General features: G+C 40.0%; 1 protein-coding gene across 2 annotated transcripts in view; it reads right to left on the bottom strand.

Moving 5' to 3' along the window:
* Cbp80 (Nuclear cap-binding protein subunit 1) overlaps nt 1-19415 on the bottom strand; it is a 198151-nt gene that overhangs the window by 56917 nt on the left and 121819 nt on the right. Inside the window, exons 12-14 of one of the 2 annotated variants that reach the window (XM_067129891.1) lie at nt 16940-17172; nt 16600-16790; nt 811-1048 (exon numbers count right to left, since the gene is read on the bottom strand). In XM_067129891.1, coding sequence (XP_066985992.1) covers nt 811-1048; nt 16600-16790; nt 16940-17172 — 662 coding nt within the window. Of the gene's footprint in view, nt 1-810; nt 1049-16599; nt 16791-16939; nt 17188-19415 lie in introns of both variants that reach the window. The other variant, XM_067129890.1, reaches the window with a different exon arrangement.

The raw sequence follows: 19415 nt of genomic DNA on the forward strand, positions 1-19415 counted from the left end.
GCCTGGTTCTTGCCAAGTCAAGAAGTTTCCCAAACTTCCCAAATTCATGACCTTGATAAGAAGTCCTCTGCTTCACTAAAAATTACTCCTATAAGGACTGAAAACTTCTTAGAAGTGATCAGTGGTGATATATGCCACAAATAAAGCTAAAACTTCTCTGCAAAAAAAAAACCATGAACAGTGAGAATATCTTTAACTCCAAAATCAAAAACCTGTGCAGGGACTAGTCCTTCCCCAATGCTACCCCCATACAGTAATTGGAAAGAGGCCTTTAGATTACAAAGTACAGTGGTTCTCTTTCTCCAATATATGGTGGCAAGAAAGAATATCTTAAGCACAAGCTTAACATGGCCATAAAGCCACCAAAAAACAAAATGCTGTCAGCTAATAAATGAGTTGGATTATCTTGCTACTGAGACTGACAACAAGACAAGTGTGGTTCATGAAATGTCAAGTTGTCTGGTCCCTGTTGAATACTTGGATCATCATTATCATCAAACTCTGGCATGTTCAAAAAACCCAAGGGCCAACAGGCTCACAGTTAACAGTAATGACTGGGCCTGTGGTAATTTCGTTTTATGGTCTAATAACTCAAAGGTGAACCATAAAAAGGCAACTCTTTGATATTCCAAGGTATTTCATTACTCTATTATATATTGTGGGGCATTTCTTGAATTTTAAAACAATGGCAAAAACTAAATTTGAAAAATATAAAATATTTAAATCACAAAAACCTACCTAAAAACTATTACTGTAAAATAAATTATTTTGAAATTTTTTTCATAGAGAAAAAATTACTGTATTTCTAACCTGGAAAATAATGAGGAAAAGATTCTTTTGGTCAGCTTGTGCAGTTTCCAGTTTCTCTTCCATTCTTTCAATTTCTTCTTCTGTGGGCCTTGGCCTCTGCTCTTCTTCATCTGAAGAGGAGTCATCTGAATCATGCCCAGTCCGGCGCTCACGTGCATCATTTACTTCTCGTTGAAGGCGTGCCACGTGTTTGTTCATCTTACGAATGGTAGCATGAATTATTTCCCAAATATAGTTCCTGTAAAGTAAAAAATCCCAAATTACTTTTTTAAAACTAATATTCTCCAAAAATATGAGCACAGCTGAATGTTAGTTAAAATCATAAAAAAATATAAATCATGTTCTCTTGAATTACGAGCTTGAATGTTAAGTATGCTAAAAAATGTACAAATAAACATGGATGTCAAGCAAACACACACAAACTTCTCTCTTAACTTCAATAGTTCCTATTAATTTTTATGTCTAATTTAGTTCTTTTCTCTTCTCTTCTTATTTTTCTGCGTCTACTCTTACTCAGTTCAAATTACTTATGCTTTCCTTTCATTTAGTTTGATCCTTATCCTTACTGTTATATAAGTAACCTGTTACTTCTGCTTCTACAGATTACTCTACTATCACCATATATTCACCTACATTATGGAAAAGAGTCAAGATAAAAGGTGTAAAACATGTCAGTTATCTCAGATACGGGATACTGTATGTTAATGATTGTGATAATAAACCAATATGTAAAGGAACAGGAATTGTCTATCTAATTATATGTTACGTGGTATCAGATCAGACTGGTTCCCCTTAACACTTAGGAATTAATTACTGTACACACCTATCTAATAATAATTTTGATAATGATAGTTATCACAGCCTACGGTATATGAAAATGAATATTTTTAATGAATTCCTTTTGAACTTACTAATACAGTATTGGTATTCTTGATATTTTTAATGATAATAATAACAGATTTTGGGTAGAAATTCCTCCACTGTAAAATTAAAAACTGGTTATCCGTATGGACTTAATGATAAAGTTAATAACAGTGCAGTAACCTAAATTATTCATAAATCAATTGTTTATGTTCAAAGAAAGCAGTTGGACTAAAGCCTCTTACAAGTTTTAGTGACTGGTCTAAATTAATTCATATTCCTTAATTAGTGTTGATTACCCCTCTACAAAATACACAACCCATAATTACATTTGAATATGCACAAACATTAGGTAAAATTGCATTTTAGTATACGAAGATTGCCAAGAACTTAAATATTATGTTCTTGTGGAGGTAATGGATTTAAGAATGATTTTCATTGGCTTGTAATAACTGGCAATCTCGATATTCTTAAACATAATCATCTCATTAGTATTTTTGAACTCTTGCTTCAAATTTGGACATAAAACAAAACGTAATTAAAAATGATTACTAATATAAGTAATACAACTAATTATTACTATATAAAATTTCAAATAAATTATATTATAATGAACAACTTACTGAATGGAAAATGAAACTGATTAAAATAAAATAAATAATACTCCAGAAAACATGTATCATCAGTTAGAATAAAAAATCAGGAATATTCATTAGAAATTATATTTTAATGATAAAATAAAGTTTGTTCATACTTACCTGGCAGACATATATATAGCTGTAATCTCCGAAGTCCGACAGAATTTCAAAATTCGCGGCACACGCAGTGGCCGATCAGGTGGTTAGTACACATTCCCGCCGCTGGGAGGCGGGCATCAGGAACCATTCCCATTTCCTATTCAGATTTTCTAACGCCACTGTCTCCTGAGGGGAGGAGGGAGGGCAATATGAATATATATATCTGCCAGGTAAGTATGAACAAACTTTATTTTATCATTAAAATATCATTTTGTTCATGAGACTTACCTGTCAGATATATATATAGCTGAATACCACCTTTGGAGGGGGTAGAGACAGCCAAGAATTAGGAAAAAACCAATTTATTGGTAAAATTATTTTGGTTCCTTATCTGATAGCGTAGCTGACTGAGTGGTTACTGTCACTCTAGTCTGCTTCTGCTTTACTAGAGACCCCAGCGGGTAGTGACCTATATAGCTGGCGACTTCTAGATGATCTGTCAACGGGGGCGTGACCACAATGTGACTAGATCATAGACCATACAAAGAGGACAAAAGAGCATTACTAACCACCTAACCAACACCTAAAGCGTTAGTTGCAAAGGATTGGGAAGACTGCCTCCAGCAGTCGACCCAACCACCATAAAAACACAATTAAAAAGGGATAGGATCAGAGTTACCCCCTGTCCCCAAGGTTGCTGAAGCAGCAATGTATGGTCCCAGCGAAAAGCAATTTTCGTATGTTACCTAAACATCTCGCCAAGAGTGTGAGGCAAACACCGAATTGCTTCGCCAAAATGTGAAACTGAGAATGTCACTGAGTACCATATTTTTCTGGAACGCCATGGAGGTAGCAACTGCCCTCACCTCGTGAGCGTTAACTCTCAACAACTTGAAGTTGGAGTCGTCACAACTAGAGTGTGCGTCCTTAATGACGTCCCTAATGAAGAATGCCAGTGCATTCTTCGACATAGGTTTAACTGGTTGCCTCACAGAACACCATAAATTATCCGAGGGACCACAAGTGTCCTGGGTTCTTTTAAGGTAGTACTTGAGAGCTCTAACCGGACATAGAACTCCCTCAGGTTCCTGTCCAATAAGGTCTGCTAAACCTTTAATTTCAAAGTGTCTAGGCCAAGGGTTAGAAGGCCTTTCATTCTTAGCCAAGAACTTAGGGCTTAAAGAGTAGACAGCATCGTGTTCCTTGAAGCCCACATGACGGCCTTGAACTTCGCTCACTCTCTTCGCCGTCGCCAGAGCCGTGAGGAATGCCGTTTTTCTTCCCACATCCTTAAGGGATGCAGAGTGGAGAGGCTCAAAGGACTAAACATCAAAAACTTGAGCACTACGTCCAAGTTCCAAGCAGGAGGAATTAGCTGAGGAACCTTAGACGTCTCGAAAGAGCTCATAAGATCGTGGAGGTCCTTATTGTCAGACAAATCTAGTCCTCTGTGTCTGAAAACAGTCAAAAGCATGCTCCGATAACACTTGATAGTCCGAACTGCTAAATTGAGTTTTTCTCTTAAGTAAAGGAGAAAATCAGCAATCTGGCTCACAGTGATATAGGAAGAGGAAAAGCCCTTCTTTCTACACCAACCCTTGAAGGTTGTTCACTTTGCTTGATATACCCTGTTAGATGAAGATCTTCTGGCTCTAGCGATGGCCCGTGCCACCTGGCCAGAAAACTCCGTCGCTCTGACCAATTTTCGATAGTCTGAATGCAGTCAGGTTCAGAGCGGGGAGGTTTTGATGATATCTCGCAAAGTGGGGTTGTCTGAGCAGGTCTGCTCTCATAGGAAGGGTTCTCGGAACGTCTACCAACCAGAAGAGAAACTCCGAGAACCAGTGGTTCAAGGCCAAAACGGGGATGAGAGTCATCCTGCGTCCCTTGTGAGGCCCAGAACTTGCGTATGACTTCTCCCAGAATTTGAATGGGGAAAGGCATAAACATCTATTCCCGTCAATCCCAGAGAAGAGCATCTATCGCAACTGCCCCGGGGTCGAGTACAGGTGAGCAGTATAGAGGAGCCTCGCTGTTCTTGAGGTCGTGCAAAGATCCACAAGATGGCGACCCCAAAAGTTTCAAAAATCTTGGCAAACCTCCTGATGAAGGGTCCATTCCTTCGGCAGGAGTTGATGGTGCCGACTGAGCAGGTCTGCTCGAACATTTTCGACCCCTGCAACAAAACTTGTGAGAATCGAAATGTTGCGAGCATAGGCTCAAAGAATAATCTCTCTTGCAAGGCTGAACAGGGAACAAGAGTGTGTTCCGCCCTGTCTCTTGAGGTAAGCCAATGCCGTAGTGTTGTCGAGTTTACTTGAACTACGATTGCAAACTTGGACCTCGAAGAATTGGAGAGCTAAAAGATAGCCGCCAACTCTTTGATGTTGATGTGCCAGGACACATGTTCCCCTCTCCAGGTTCCTAACACTTCCTCTCCCCTTAGTGTTGCCCCCCAACCTGTTCTTCAGATCCTCTTTTACAGAAGGAAGAATTCTCAATTCCTCTTCCAAGTCTTCCTTGCTTTGCCAGTTCTCCAACAGAAAGAACTGAAGAGGCTTGAGATGCAGTCTCCCCAGGGAAACAAACTTCTCCAGCGAGGAAATGGTCCCCAGCAGACTCATTCATTCCCTCACCGAGCATGTTTCCTTCCCCAAGAAGGCCGAGACTTTTTCATACATAAAAGTTGCCGTTCTTGCGACGGAGATGCTATAAAAGCCGCTGAATACATCTGAATTCCCAGACACAATGGACAGTGAGGGGATCAGCTGCGACTTTTCCACATTGACCAGAAGTCCCAGGGACTTCACGAGTTGCAGAGTCAACTGAAGGTCCTCCAGACACCTTCGCCGAATCGGCGCTCGAATCAACCAGTCGTCCAAGTAGAGAGATCCTGACGTCTGACAGGTGCAAATGCATCGCAACGTTCTTCATGAAGAAGTGTAAACACCCTCGGAGCTGTGCAGAGTCCAAAGCAGAGAGCCCTGAACTGGTACGTCTAGTCCCCCAAGACAAACCTGAGATACTTCATCGAACGTGGATGAATTGGGACGTGAAGATAAGCATCTTGGAGATCCAAAGATACCATCCAATCCCTGGGATGAAGGGCTCCTAGTATTGACTGCGAGGTCTCCATCTTGAACTTTTCCTTCCGGACCAAGTTGTTCGGCCTGCTGACGTCCAAGACGGGTCTCCAGCCTACTGAAAGTTTTGGGACTAGAAACAATCTGTTGTAAAATCCCGGGGACTGCGTGTCCTAGACCTGTTCCACTGCTCTCCTCTCGAGCATCTGTTCGAGCAGGTCAAACAGAATTTTCTGTTTGACAGGATGGCAATTGGGAAACAAACCTCTTGGGGTTGACAACAAAGGAGGACGAGACAGGAAGGGAATCAAGTAACCTCTCTCTAACACTAGGAAGGACCAATCGTCTGCCCCTCTCTCTCTCCAGGCTTGTGCAAAATGAAGCCTGGTTCCTAATGGTGTCTGGAGATGAAAGGAGTCACTTGCTACCTCTCTTGGAAGTGACTTTTCCTTTCGGGAAAAACTCTCCCTCGTGGTGCGGGTCTCGTGTTGCTTCCCATGGAAGCCCCTTCACGAAAGGGCTACTTCTTCTTAGCCAACTGAGGAAAAGAAGAGGACGATGATGGGGCCAAAGGACGTTTAGAAGACCTGGAAAGAAGGTCTTGGGTTGCCTTTTCTTGAAGGCTGGCAGCAATATTCTTAACCAAAGTCTGGGGGAAGAGGTGGCTTGAGAAAGGAGCGAACTGCAGCTCTCCCTTCTGCGCTGGTGAAAACAGACTTCACCGAGAAATAGCAAAACAATGCTCTCTTTTTTCAAAAGAACCGACGAAAACTGAGATGCAAGTTCTTCAAAGCCATCTCTGACGGCCTTGTCCATGCACCGCAGTACACTGGACAGCTCCCCCAGACTAATGGAAACCGGATTAGTAGCCTTCGTGTCCAAAACTTCCAGACACCAGTCCAAGAAGTTAAAGACCTCAATAGTCTTGAAGAGGCCTTTAAAATGGTGGTCCATCTCAGTCAGAGTCCAAGACACCTTAAAAGAAGACAAGTGGGATCTTCAAGAGGCGTCGACTAGGCTTGCAAAGTCCCCTTGAGAAGTCAAGGGAACCATTAAGCCAATGTGCTCCCCTGTCTCATACCAAATGCCTGCTTTGTCGGACAAACGTGAAGGAGGCAAAGCGAAAGAAGTCTTTCCTTGATTTTTCCTGACAGCCATCCAATCCTGGACTTTCTTGAATGCCTTTTTGGTAGATAAAGACTTCCTCATCTTGAGAAAGCCAGGAGTCCTTCTCGCTTAAGACAAAGACAACTGCGAAGGTGGAGAGAGAGGAGCCGAAGGTTGAAAAGTCTCAGGAAACAGATCCATAAGTAAAATAGCCAGAGTCTGATAATCAGAGGAAGAAGAAGACGAAAGAGATGTTTCTCTTCATCCGAAGGCTGGGACGAAAGAGGATGATCTTCCCCAGCTGGCGGGTCTTGAGTGAGTGGTGAAAGAAGTTCCGACTCGCCGATACGTAAGCGGGACCTCCCGCGATTAGAAGAAGTCGTGGCTAAATTATGAAGGACATCAGAAGTTGAAGCGGGTAGTTGTGCATCATGATGTACAACAAGAAGACTTTGAAGTGATACAGCGGGGCGTGCGCGGAGCGTCATGGCGTGGCGCGCAAGAGGCTCCGTGGCAAGACACGAGAAGAGTTTCACAGCGTGGCGCGCGCGAAGCGTCATGGCTAGGCGCGCGCCGAGCGTCAAGGCGAAGCGCGCGTGAAGCATGAGAAGCGCGCGAAGAGCAAGACACGCGCTCCTGGCGCGTGTCAAGAGAAAAGTCCAACTCCTCAAATCGGGGAAGACGATTAGGAAGCCACTTAACACTCTCTCTAGACGACAGACAAGAAAGACGAAGCAGGAGACGAAGGTGAAGGTCTGTACCTCTTAACAGGCAGTTTCGAATCTTTGTGACGAGGCCTGTCATTTAAGGTTCATGAGAGCATCCAGCTGTTGTTGCAAACCCAACAAAATCTGACGCGTTGGAGAAGCAACTCTCTCAGGAGAAGGGCTGAACCTGCGAGAAGGAGAGGGGCGAGGAGACGTATACTTCCTTCTCACAGGGGTAGAAGCTCTAGCCCTTGCCTTAGCGTGACTGGGGGGTCGAGTAGTCATCATTCGAAAAACACTTTATTCTCTTCTGCGGAGGAATATCCACGCAACTTTCTGGGGAAGAGCACAAAACGTCTAGAGGAAGAGGGCGTGGCGTCCTCTCCTCTAAGCTTCTCTTAAGAGGCGAAAGTCCAACCGAGCTCCAAACCCGAGGCGGGGGAGGACGTGTCGGAGGACGAGAAGCAATCCTTCAGGATGCGTGCCTGTGCACGATCCCTAGCAGCCTGGGTAGCGTCATCAGGACCTGCCGAAGGGACGCCAGATCGGTGGGAAGCCCCCGTAACCCTCATGCGACTTTCGACATGCCCCCTCCTGGTCCTGGGAGTTCGACAGAGGTCCAGGCCTAGAGGCATTATTGGGCGATCTGACGCCCCCTCCACAACACTAGGGGCACTAGCATTAACACTTTGCGCTTGAATTGCATTCACTTTAGTTTCAAGAGCACGCATTGACTCAACACGAGAGCCAGGAATTACCTTCTGCAGCAACATACTACAGGGTTAGTACTAATATTTACTACAGGGTTACTAGTAGGAGAAAAAACCTGACTGTCCAACTAAGGATGCACTCTTGGAGGAAGATCTCCTCAACCTATCACGCTCCAATTTACACATATAGGCTTCATATTTCTTCCACTCACCCTCAGATAATCCCTCACATTCATATACCGATTATCATAGAGCATTGAACACCCTTACATATCATACATAAAGTGTGAGGAACTATCGAAGTCTTCGATAGCCTCACCTTACATTCACCCAAGCTACAGACTCGATAGCTAGAGGTATGACATCTTAATTATAAGAAAAGTCAAAAGCAAAATAAAAAACGGTCCACAAAGAGCGTATGCCAAGTCACAGATCCAGTCGAATACCAAAAAACAACCAAAATACTTAAGTGACAACAAATTTCGAAATCCAAATGGCGGAGGAACTGACAACAGGTGTTGACAGTCCGGCGACAGAGAAAATCTGAATAGAAAATGGGAATGGTTCCTGATGCCTGCCTCCCAGCGGCAGGAATGTGTACTAACCACCTGATCGGCCACTGCGTGTGCCGCGAATTTTGAAATTCTGTCGGACTTCGGAGATTACAGCTATATATATATCTGACAGGTAAGTTTCATGAACAAAATATGCAATACTACCTCTAGATATGGCTTATAGTAATTTTAGATTTATGTGTAAAAAATACATTCAAGTTTTAATCCCAGAATTAGTCTAGTAATAACTTAGAGAGGTGCTCTATTAATAAAAAAAATTATTACAAAATTGTTTATAAACATTCTTAGGTCATACAAACTGATACCTTCTTTGTACAAATTATCTTTCATCATATCTAACGGATCAAAATGTCACAAAATTCCTAAAAAACATGTCAGTCATGACAGGAAAAACCTATTTTTGGTAGCCGCTGTGAGTCCTCAAAGGAGTTACACTCTTATGGTCCCCCCAGGGCTCCACAAAACAGAATTCTCTTATAGCTGGTCTCGGCCAGAATGGTGCTTGTCGGCACAATGATAGAACATAAAGGACTCAGGACAGGAATGCTCTATTTCCTGTCCTACAACAATTACCTTGGCTCTACATCCTAAAACACTTTAATATTTCAAAGTCATCCTACATTACCTATATGGGTTACAGCTACGTGTGAAAACTAATCAAGTTTCCCTATACTGTACTGTATTCAGGCACAGCCATTTTCTTTCATACAGTATTCAAGCTGCCCGTTTTTTTACCTAAACATTTAAATATGCATTGAAAAACAATTTTATTGATACTTTGCTGTGCTTACATTAATATTATTTGAAAATTAGTAAATCATTTCTTTATTGTAAAAAATGTATTTTTTAGTTACAAAAGTAACAAGAAAATACAGTAATTAGTGATTATTGCTCTAAGAAAAAATCCGCGAATTAGTGAATTTTCCGCTATTTGGATTTACACTCCACAGAATGCTGAACCATGATATAGCGGGGGTCCAATGAACATATAATTCTTGTGGTTCGAAGGTGGCTTACCTAATTATGTTGGGTCTGGCTGCAGGATTATTGCACCTTCCCCAGCAATATCTCAGCATGACTGCCACTCTCATGGCTATAGTGTTTCAGGAATTTTTTATTCAAGGTAAAGTAACAGGTATCAACAGTTTTCTTTACTCCAGATACCTATTTGGATCTGGCAATAAAGAACAGGAGACACACAAACCTATACATGTATTATCCATTGTAGTTCTACTGTGACTTACCCAATTATGTCAGGTCTTGCTGCAGGATTATTGTCTCTTCACCAGTTCAGGAATACTGTCTCTAATAACCATTCCATACACTCTAATACTTCTTCAAAGGAAACATTTCCGAAGAAAGTTAACGATGTACTCACTTTTGGATGTCGTGTGACTTAGGAAAGGAGTGAGGGTCTACCTTTTTAATGAGGACCACTAAAATTATTCTCAGCCCATGTAAAGAGTGGTTTGATTGTGCTGAGGTGTACAGTCTTGGTTGATTGGGTAGGCGGCACCTACCCATTTTTCCGAATATGCGAACCTCCATTTGAACATGATATTATTACTGGAAGAATGGGTAGGCACTGTCAGGTGACATCTGGCAACCCACTCCTCTCTCCCTGAGAGGGATAGAAGTTCTCAGTAGCTGCCAGTCAATTATAGTGGATTATTTACCAAATTTTTTCGTCCGCATGGACTCGTGAGTTTGCTGTTATTTAGCCCCTATTTAGTGCTTTCTTTCTTATAATGAGCCGCAATAAGCTCTTATCAAGTGAGAAAATAAGTTAGATAATCGCTCTGCATAAGGTGGAAACTGCAACTAAGGATACAGCCGATGTTGTGGGCGTTAGTGAGCGAACTGTGCAGCAGTGGGCAAAAACGTTCAAAGATGGTGGTTTGGTGGTTCAGAGGAACTACCTACACATGCACCTCGCACCCATCATCGATCTAAGATAAGTCCTAGGACACAGAAACTGAAAAAGAGAGAGGTTGATAATAATCCCAGGATCACTGCCCATATCCTAAAGGAAGAAAATCCTGATTTACTTGGGGAAGTGAGTGAAAGAACCATTTCATGAATGTGCTGCCAGACATTGCCATTACTGACCCTTAGACAAAGGAAGAATAAGGTCACTTTTTGTTAAGAGACAGATTGAGTGGGAGGAGGACAGATAGAAGAGTGTTTTGTGGACTGCTGAAGCCACATTTAGTGTGACTTGCAACAGGTGGGGAAAGGTTAAGAGGAGGGATGGCAGTAACCCATATGACCCCAAATTCATGAAGCACACTGTAAAACACCCCTAGTATTTGATGGTATGGGGATGTTTTTCGTTCTATGGTACGGGAAAACTTACCATACTGCCTAAGAATCAATCAGTGAACAAGGAAAAGTATTTTGAACTCCTTGTTGATCATCTGGAAAAATATTTTGAGGTCACCCAAAGTGACTTTTTACAACAAGACGGTGCCCCTGCCCATACTGCAAAATTAATCAAGGATTACCTGGATTTTTGTGGCATCAATTATTTTAAAGACTGGCCAGGTAATTCCCCAGACTTAAACCCCATAGAGAACTTATGGGGGATCACGAAAGCCCAGTTACACAACCGTGACGTGTCCTCCTTCCCCAAGCTTGAGGTTGCACTACGGGACATCTTGGACAATCTTGACCCAGAATTGCTTAAGAAAATTGCCCTTTCCATCCCATGGCCTCTCAAGGCTGTCATAAAAACCAAAGGAGGCTCAGCAAAGTATTAGATGGTGGTAAGTACAATGTTTTATATATTTTTTAAAATTTTTTATTTACCTTTCACTTTTTTTTTCCTCACTGACAACTCAATCAGCCGAGACTGTAAGAAAAATAGGACCATCTGGGATGTTTTCCATGACATCTAGGTAAACCTTATGCATTTGAACTAAGCATAATATTTTATATCTTATGTGTTTGAACTAAGCATAATATTTTATACGAAATACTGAGTTCCTTTATCAGAAAAGGGGATTTTTCCTTTAAAAAGGTCCTCATTCCGGTCAAGAATGATAAGCCAGGAGATAACAGCAAATGATAACTAGGTGTATGAGTGGTGAAATGATGTCCTTGACTAAGTACGCTCATCCAAGCTCCTGATGCCAAAGCAGTCAAGGAGAGTGTCTTTTTGCAGGATATGAGTTTTAGTTGCATTGGACCCAAAAATGAGGGGATGACAGGAGTCTAAGAACCTTATTCAAGAACCAGGGATTGGGAAACCTTGGAAGGGCTGACCTTTGAAGTGTAAAAGACTCGAAAATGGAATGAACAATTTTTATATCAAAATCAATTCCAAACCATAAGGCAAGGGTTCCACCAATGATGCCTTGTATGCCATGAACTGTTGAAATAGCGAGTCGCTTGACCGCAAAAGATAATCAAATGTAAAACTGTTTTAACAGATTTCAACTGGACTCTGCATGAAGTAATCTAACCACATTTCCCATACAGACTGGTATGTTGGATAGATGAAGTCTGTAATTTTGCACTAGGTACCTAACAATGTTAGGCAAATAATCTTCACAGCAGACTAAATTTAAAATTCCATGTGAGAGCCATGGCTCAGAAAGGATGATGCGTAGAACAACTTCCCCTCCTCCTGTCTGGGATAGAGTAATGGATGGCAATGGAATCTATTCTTTTGCCTGTTGTGGGTAGAATAACGGATGGCAATGGAATCTATTCTTTTGCCTGTTGTTGGCTAATTCAGGGCTACTAGGCAAGCAGTTCTGCTGAAAGCTAGTATAGATTGTTCAAAGCTTTCGAAATCTGGGACAGTGAAGGAAAAAGGTATATCACCCTCCCTTTGCTCCAGTCTTGTAGAAATGCATCTCTTGCATTTCTACAGACACACATACACTGGAAGTTGATGGTTCTTGCATGTGGCAAACTGGTCTACTTCCAGATTGTGTAAGCATGTTTCAATCACAGTAAACCCCACGTATTCGCGGTCTCACTGTTCACGGACTCGCCTATTCACGGATTTCTCTGTGGAATGTATATACACATTATTCACGGAAAATTCACCCATTTGTGTATTTTTCACTGAGAAATATTCACTAATAATTACTGTACAGTATTTCATATTTTCATGACTAAATGCACTTTTTGTGATAAAACTATTAAAATACTCAGGTATAAGCATTGTTAGTTTTTTGTGTTTAACCCTTTAACGCCGACTGGACATATTTTACGTCGACAAAAGTTGTCTGTCGGGTGCCGAGTGGACATAAGATACGTCGACTACAAAAAGTTTTTTTAAATATTCGCGGAAAAATACTTATAGGCCTCGTTTATGAAAAATTTTAAATCACGCGCCTTAAGGGATGCTGGGAGTTCACGGATCACACTGTCGTTTTGTTTACAAGCGTGACCCAGCTGCGCATGCGTGAATTTCTTTCTTATCCCAAAAGAAAGCATCAGCTGACTCTGCTGAAAATCTCAGAAATTCTCTAGTCACTTTGTCGTAATTTTTGCATCATTTTCTATTAGCTGTTACATAAAGTTTTATATACAAAAGTGTGTGCAATTTCATGTAGAATACAAAAAAAAATAGCTCATGGTTGTAGCTTTTATCAATTTTGACATATTTTCATATAAATCACGATAAGTGCCAAACTTTCAACCTTCTTCAACTTTTTGACTAACCGAAATGGTTTAAAAAATGCAATTGTAAGCTAAAACTCTTACAGTCTAGTAATATTCAATCATTTACCTTCATTTTGCAACAAACGAGAAGTCTCTAGCACAATATTTCGATTTATGGTGAATTTTTGAAGAAAACTTTTTCCAAACGTGTGCGTGCGTGTGTTCGTCGTCCATCGGAGTGGACAAGACAACAAGAGCATCTCATTTTCTTTCTCTAAAGGAAAGCGATTTCAACCATACAATATTTCCGTCTGTTTCTCCCTAACCATTGTTGTCTTGATGTATGTACAATCACCACTGCTTGCATTGTCATGCAAGCATTCTAATCATGTATTCATAATGTTCCAACGAATCTTCTGTATCAAACTGTGTGTATGTTTCTGTTTGTGAAGACGCCAAACGTCTCACTACTCTGATGGACGACGAACACACACGTGTTCGGAAGAGACGGCGTCAGGCTTTTACAATCTCAGAAATTCTTTAGTCACTTTGTCGTAATTTTTGCACAGTTTTCTATTAGCCGTTACATAAAGTTTTATATACAAAAATGTGTGCAATTTCATGTAGAATACAAAAAAATAACTCATGGTTGTAGCTTTTATCAATTTTGACATATTTTCATATAAATCATGATAAGTGCCAAAATTTCAACCTTCAGTCAACTTTGACTCGACCGAAATGGTCAAAAAATGGAATTGTAAGCTAAAACTCTTACATTCCAGTAATATTCAATATTTTCCTTCATTTTGCAACAAACGAGAAGTCTCTAGCACAATATTTTGATTTATGGTTGCTTTTTGAAAAAACTTTTTCCATACGTCCGTGCGCGCTAACTCTGCTGAAAATCTCATAAATTCTTTAGTCACTTTGTCGTAATTTTTGCACCGTTTTATATTAACCGTTACATAACATTTTATATATGAAAATGTGCACAATTACATGTAGAATACAACAAAAAATAACTAATGGTTGTAGCTTTTATCAGTTTTGAAATATTTTCATATAAATCACGATAAGTGCCGAAATTTCAACCTTTGGTCAACTTTGACTCGACCGAAATGGTCGAAAAATGCAATTGTAAGCTAAAACTCTTACAGTCTAGTAATATTCAATCATTTACCTTCATTTTGCAACACACGGAAAGTCTCTAGCACAATATTTTGATTTATGGTGAATTTTTGAAAAAAACTTTTTTTTTACATCCGTGTGTTACGAATTCATGCATCATTTTGTGATAATATTTTCTCTGTGTTGCTTTGATCGTTTTACAATTTGTTATATACCAAAATCATTGCAATTTAGTGTACAATACAAAGAAAAAAATAACTCATTAGCTTTAACTGTTTTGCTCACAGCGCGATTTGTATACAATTATGAAATTTTTTTTCGTGCTGTCATATATTCCAATATTTATATATGATAATGATATTTTTTCATTTCTGATGGTTGCATACTAAACTTCAGGCAATGACAAAAAAAGAAGCCAAAAATGAAATCTTAATCTTAAAAACTAAGCGTGCTGTGATTTAAAAAAAAAACTTTCTTTCCGCTTCGGCGCTAACTCTCAAACCCCGCCAGCATACGGCAGACACTTTTGTAAATAGAGGCTCAGCGTTTAAGGGTTAAACTATCAAAATAGACAGTTCTAAGTGTTTTTAGTGGGGTTTTAAGTATTCGCGGGGGGTGCGGTACGCATCCCCGCAAATACGGGGGGGTTTACTGTACTGACTTGAGATGCTCAGCAAGAGCCTAACCTCTTTATAGAAGACATTGCAGTCATATTGTCTAGGTCGAACAAAATGTGAGTCCCTTTTGGAGGTTTCAATTTCCTGAGATGAAAAGACAGCCAATAACCCCAGGAAGCTACTATGATACTCCCTCTGAGCAGGTGACCACCTTTCCTCTAACTTACAATTCTCCCAATGGCCTCCCCAACCTGTCAAGGAGGTATCCGTATGTATTAACATTCGTATGAATGATGGAGCCAGGTCAGCCTGTTTGCCAGAGACCCCTTCCAGGTCCATGGGCAGAGTATCTTCCCAATCTCTGATGAAGGCCATCACAGAGCCTTTTCCTGGCATGTCAGAGCCACACTGTTAAATCCTACAGTCACAATCTCAGGATTAGATCTACCATGGACCCAAACTGTAACAGGCCCAGACTTCATTTCATGTGTCATCTGGAAAAGCTGGGCTGTGCAAGAAATCTACTAAATCCTTCCTTATTCCAGTTCGAGTGCTTTGGGAAGAGACAGCTGTTGGCAAACAGTAGCCCAACAAAGTCCCAGCCTCAGAAAAACTGCTGGATGTAAGGTGGGACTTGTTCCTATTAAGAAACCCTTTGACTGGAGTCAGTCACTTCCACTCTCAGGTTTCATCAGCAGTCTTCTCTGGTGGCTCACCAGATTAGCCAATCATCTAGGTAGGCCACCAGTTAAAATCCTTCATTCCTGAGCTCCTATAAAATAGGTACAGTATATATAAAAATTTATGCAAACAATAAATTTGTTCAAATTTGACATTTTTAACTGTTTAACTAATGTAAACAACTCAGTTCACCACTTCTCTCTCTCTTTTTAATGAAATATGAATTACTGTATCATTAGCATAACAATACAAAACTAAAATTCCAGAAGTTCAAGAAGCCATTGAATGAGCGACGCATACATATGCACGTGTTACAATTTTTTTATTTGCTTTGACGTAGGCTCCATGATGACATGCTATTGGCTGGAAGGGTTGAAGTAGCCAATCACACAGCAGGATACCAGCTTTGCTAGTTGCTAATTGGCTTGTAGCTCTGATGCTTTGTGAGGAAGTTTCCCCTCTTCTTTTATGATTGATTTTAGTTTAATGTTTACTGATACTGTATATTCCTACAACCTAGTTTTGTGAATTAATTTTTATTTACCCACTAGTGTATTAACTATTTTTAATATGCATATGTATTTTTGCTCTCTCTCTCTCTCTCTCTCTCTCTCTCTCTCTCTCTCAGGGGTAACTTAATTAGTTTTCACATAAAGCTGTAAGCCATATATTTTTAAGGGTAATGTAAGATGACTTTGCAATGATATTATAATGTTTTAGGATGATAGTTTAAGGTATATTTGGTGTTTGAACTACTAAAATAGGCAGTTATAAGCATTTTTGTTTAAGGATACAGGGTACAGTATCTGATGTTTGAACTATTAAAATAGGCAGTTATACATGTTTTTAGAAGGTGAGTACCAATTTAGCGTGGATTTTCAGTACTTGTGGGTGGTTGTGGTCCCTAACTCGTGAATGCCGGGGTTGACTTACATTATATCAACAATGAAATTTTCTAAAACTTACTTTGTGAACTCAGGGATCATATCCTTGCTGAAAACCCATGTAGCCACTGATGCACATCTAACAATTTGTGTGCGCAAGAATTTATCTGTCAACATAACCATCATCTGCTGATGGTTGTGCCATACTTCATGCATTTCACGCAGCACAAGTATCTGGGCTTCTTCATGAGGTCCAACAAGAGCTTCAAACACCTGTGAAAATAAACAACAATTAAAACAATGGTCATAAAAATTGTTTCAATACATAAAATAGATAAATTACACATTTGCATAAATGAATGATCAAATAACATTTAACAATTTATCATTAATCATGCATACTTGATGAACATTCACTTTACCTTCAAAAACTTTGAAATACCAGCAAAAGCATGAGAGAAACTTTTGGAGCCTAGGTGAAGCAGTGTTTGCACAAACACTTGAATTTGCAAAGGATTATATGGAGGATCTGTTTCGTCATTTTCTTGCAGTGGATTGGGCAATTCACTTAAAGCCTGAATCACTTCTGTTGCCGTTCCTTTTGCTCTAATGATAGCTTCAAGACGCTGAGCCGTGTTGAAGCCAGGAATATCCGCTGCGGGACCATCATCTAAATTTCAATTGGATTATATGCTTATTCAACTGAAGACTACTGTCCCCAATTTTTAAGTTATAAAACAAATAACGATAGTAAAACTATAAAAGTAGACTATAAGTTCATTGTAAAAATACAAAAAAGATCCTGTCTATAAATTTTTAATTTCAGATTTCTAAAATCAATACTCCTCGCATATACCGTATAATTATTGCACAAAATTTTTTCTTTTAAAAGAAAACTAATACAGTACTGTAGTACTGTACACACAGCTACATGTAAAAGAAATGAAAAGGTGTCACTAGATTCTGTTTATTATTATTATTATTATTAATTATTATTATTATTATTATTATTATTATTATTATTATTATTATTATTTTATAATTATAATAATAATAATAATATCTCAGACAAAGACCTGCTTTCAAAGGAACTTTATTAAAAATAATGGCTCCCTAGGTGCTGTTGAGTTTTATACTGAAATTTTCCAATCTCTTCAATGAATTTTTTTTGTAGCAGCAGCAGGTAAATTATGTACAAGTTGACTGAAGTTCATTTAACAATTTGGTAGCTCTTTCTACCATCTACAAAAGGCAAATGATGACAGGGGCACAAGCATGTTGTATCTATACTCATCTGCAAGCTTGCAAAGTTTTAAGGGATTTTCTGATTGGCTAATGAGACCAGGGAGCTTTCCTTCTGGTTGATTCATCTGGAAGAGTCTGGCCAAGCCAAAAGGCACTGATTAGCTGGCACCAGGTCCCAGGATTCCTGCTTGAGGGCTTGCTGCTTGAAGTAGCAATTGGCTTAAGGGTTATCGCAGGGGTGCGCCTTGCTGTTCTCCTGGTGGTGGTTGGAAGGACATCTCCCGAGTCACATTTAGCGAGTTTTCACTGGAGGATGACAAAGGCCCCTTACAGCTTAGGTGGTGGTGGTCCATGTCATCATCCAGAATTGGTGTCAATAACAGTCAGGAATGAGATTAAAGAACTTTGGTATTGGGTAGTGTAGCAACATGGTACCTTGATAGAACACGGATGATGATGATATACTAAGCAGGCAGCCCACTCTAATTCTGAGGTGATGGTACTAAGAGAGAAGTTATCTGTTAGAATACCACCTTGATGAAAATGGTAAAAAATTACCCCAATTATTAGGTCTAATTACAATTACTTATGTTTGGACAAAAGGAAATTACCACTTTGAGCAAGCCTGTCTAAAAGATAAATAGGGGAGGCTGCTGACATACATACAATAGAACAGTACTTCAACAACAGTAGACCAAAATGACCTGAAGCTTTGAAAAATTCTCACCAGTATCTCACTTGTTGGTGGCATTAATGGTATTTCTTTTTACACGCTCATTAGCCAAACACAGTGGATCCAGTCAGTGGACCTTGAGAGTATCAAAGTCCTACTACAAATGATCAAATTGCACGCCACTGTCCCTCATTCCATTCTTCTGTGTAATTTCTTCAAAGTTGGTAGTGCTGCTATGCTTCTCATTATTAACTGTTTTTCCCAATTTCTATGCTGTGCCATTCATTTATTTTCATTCACTGATATGTTCATTCAATTTACTTCACATTGCTCAGTGTTTTATGAGTTTACTGTTATTTTTGTGCCTTCTGCCTTCTGGTCCTGTGTTACAATAAGTAATGTTTTACTTTTCCAGTTTTCAATTCAGTCTACCTGAAGTACTGTGCATCCACTTGCTCCCAATTACCCGACTGCTATATTATATTCAGTGACTTCAGGTATGTTGTCAGCTTCTATGGACGACGATATAACTCAGGTGTTCTCAACTGCTCTAGTGTTAGCTTAGTGTACTAAACTACTCTGACATACCAAGCTGCCCCTGTGTACTCTACTTCGCCAGTGTCCTTGCCTTCCCCAATAAAGTACCATGTCTCTATATCTTGAGAGTCTGCCAAATAATCACTGTCCACAAGTCCTTGTTTGCAAAATATTCTGCTGCCAAAAATCCTGTGCCCCATTCCCATGAGGCCCCCTTTGCCCAATAATATCCTGCAGCAGTATTGTGAGGCAACTTCATCTTCTGATTCTGTTGGCTCTGTTCCTTATGAATCTTATCACAGTAAAGGGAAAAGTTACAAAGGATTGCAGAAAAGGGCCCTGAGAGCTGCTTTACGCAAATGACCTTGTGATGACAGCAGAAATCTGAGGGAAACCTCATAGTGATCCATGAAATCTTCCGTCAATAAATCTCACTCATCTGC

This window comes from Macrobrachium rosenbergii, chromosome 28 (genome assembly GCF_040412425.1).
Source record: "Macrobrachium rosenbergii isolate ZJJX-2024 chromosome 28, ASM4041242v1, whole genome shotgun sequence".
NCBI classification, from domain to species: Eukaryota; Metazoa; Arthropoda; class Malacostraca; order Decapoda; family Palaemonidae; genus Macrobrachium; species Macrobrachium rosenbergii.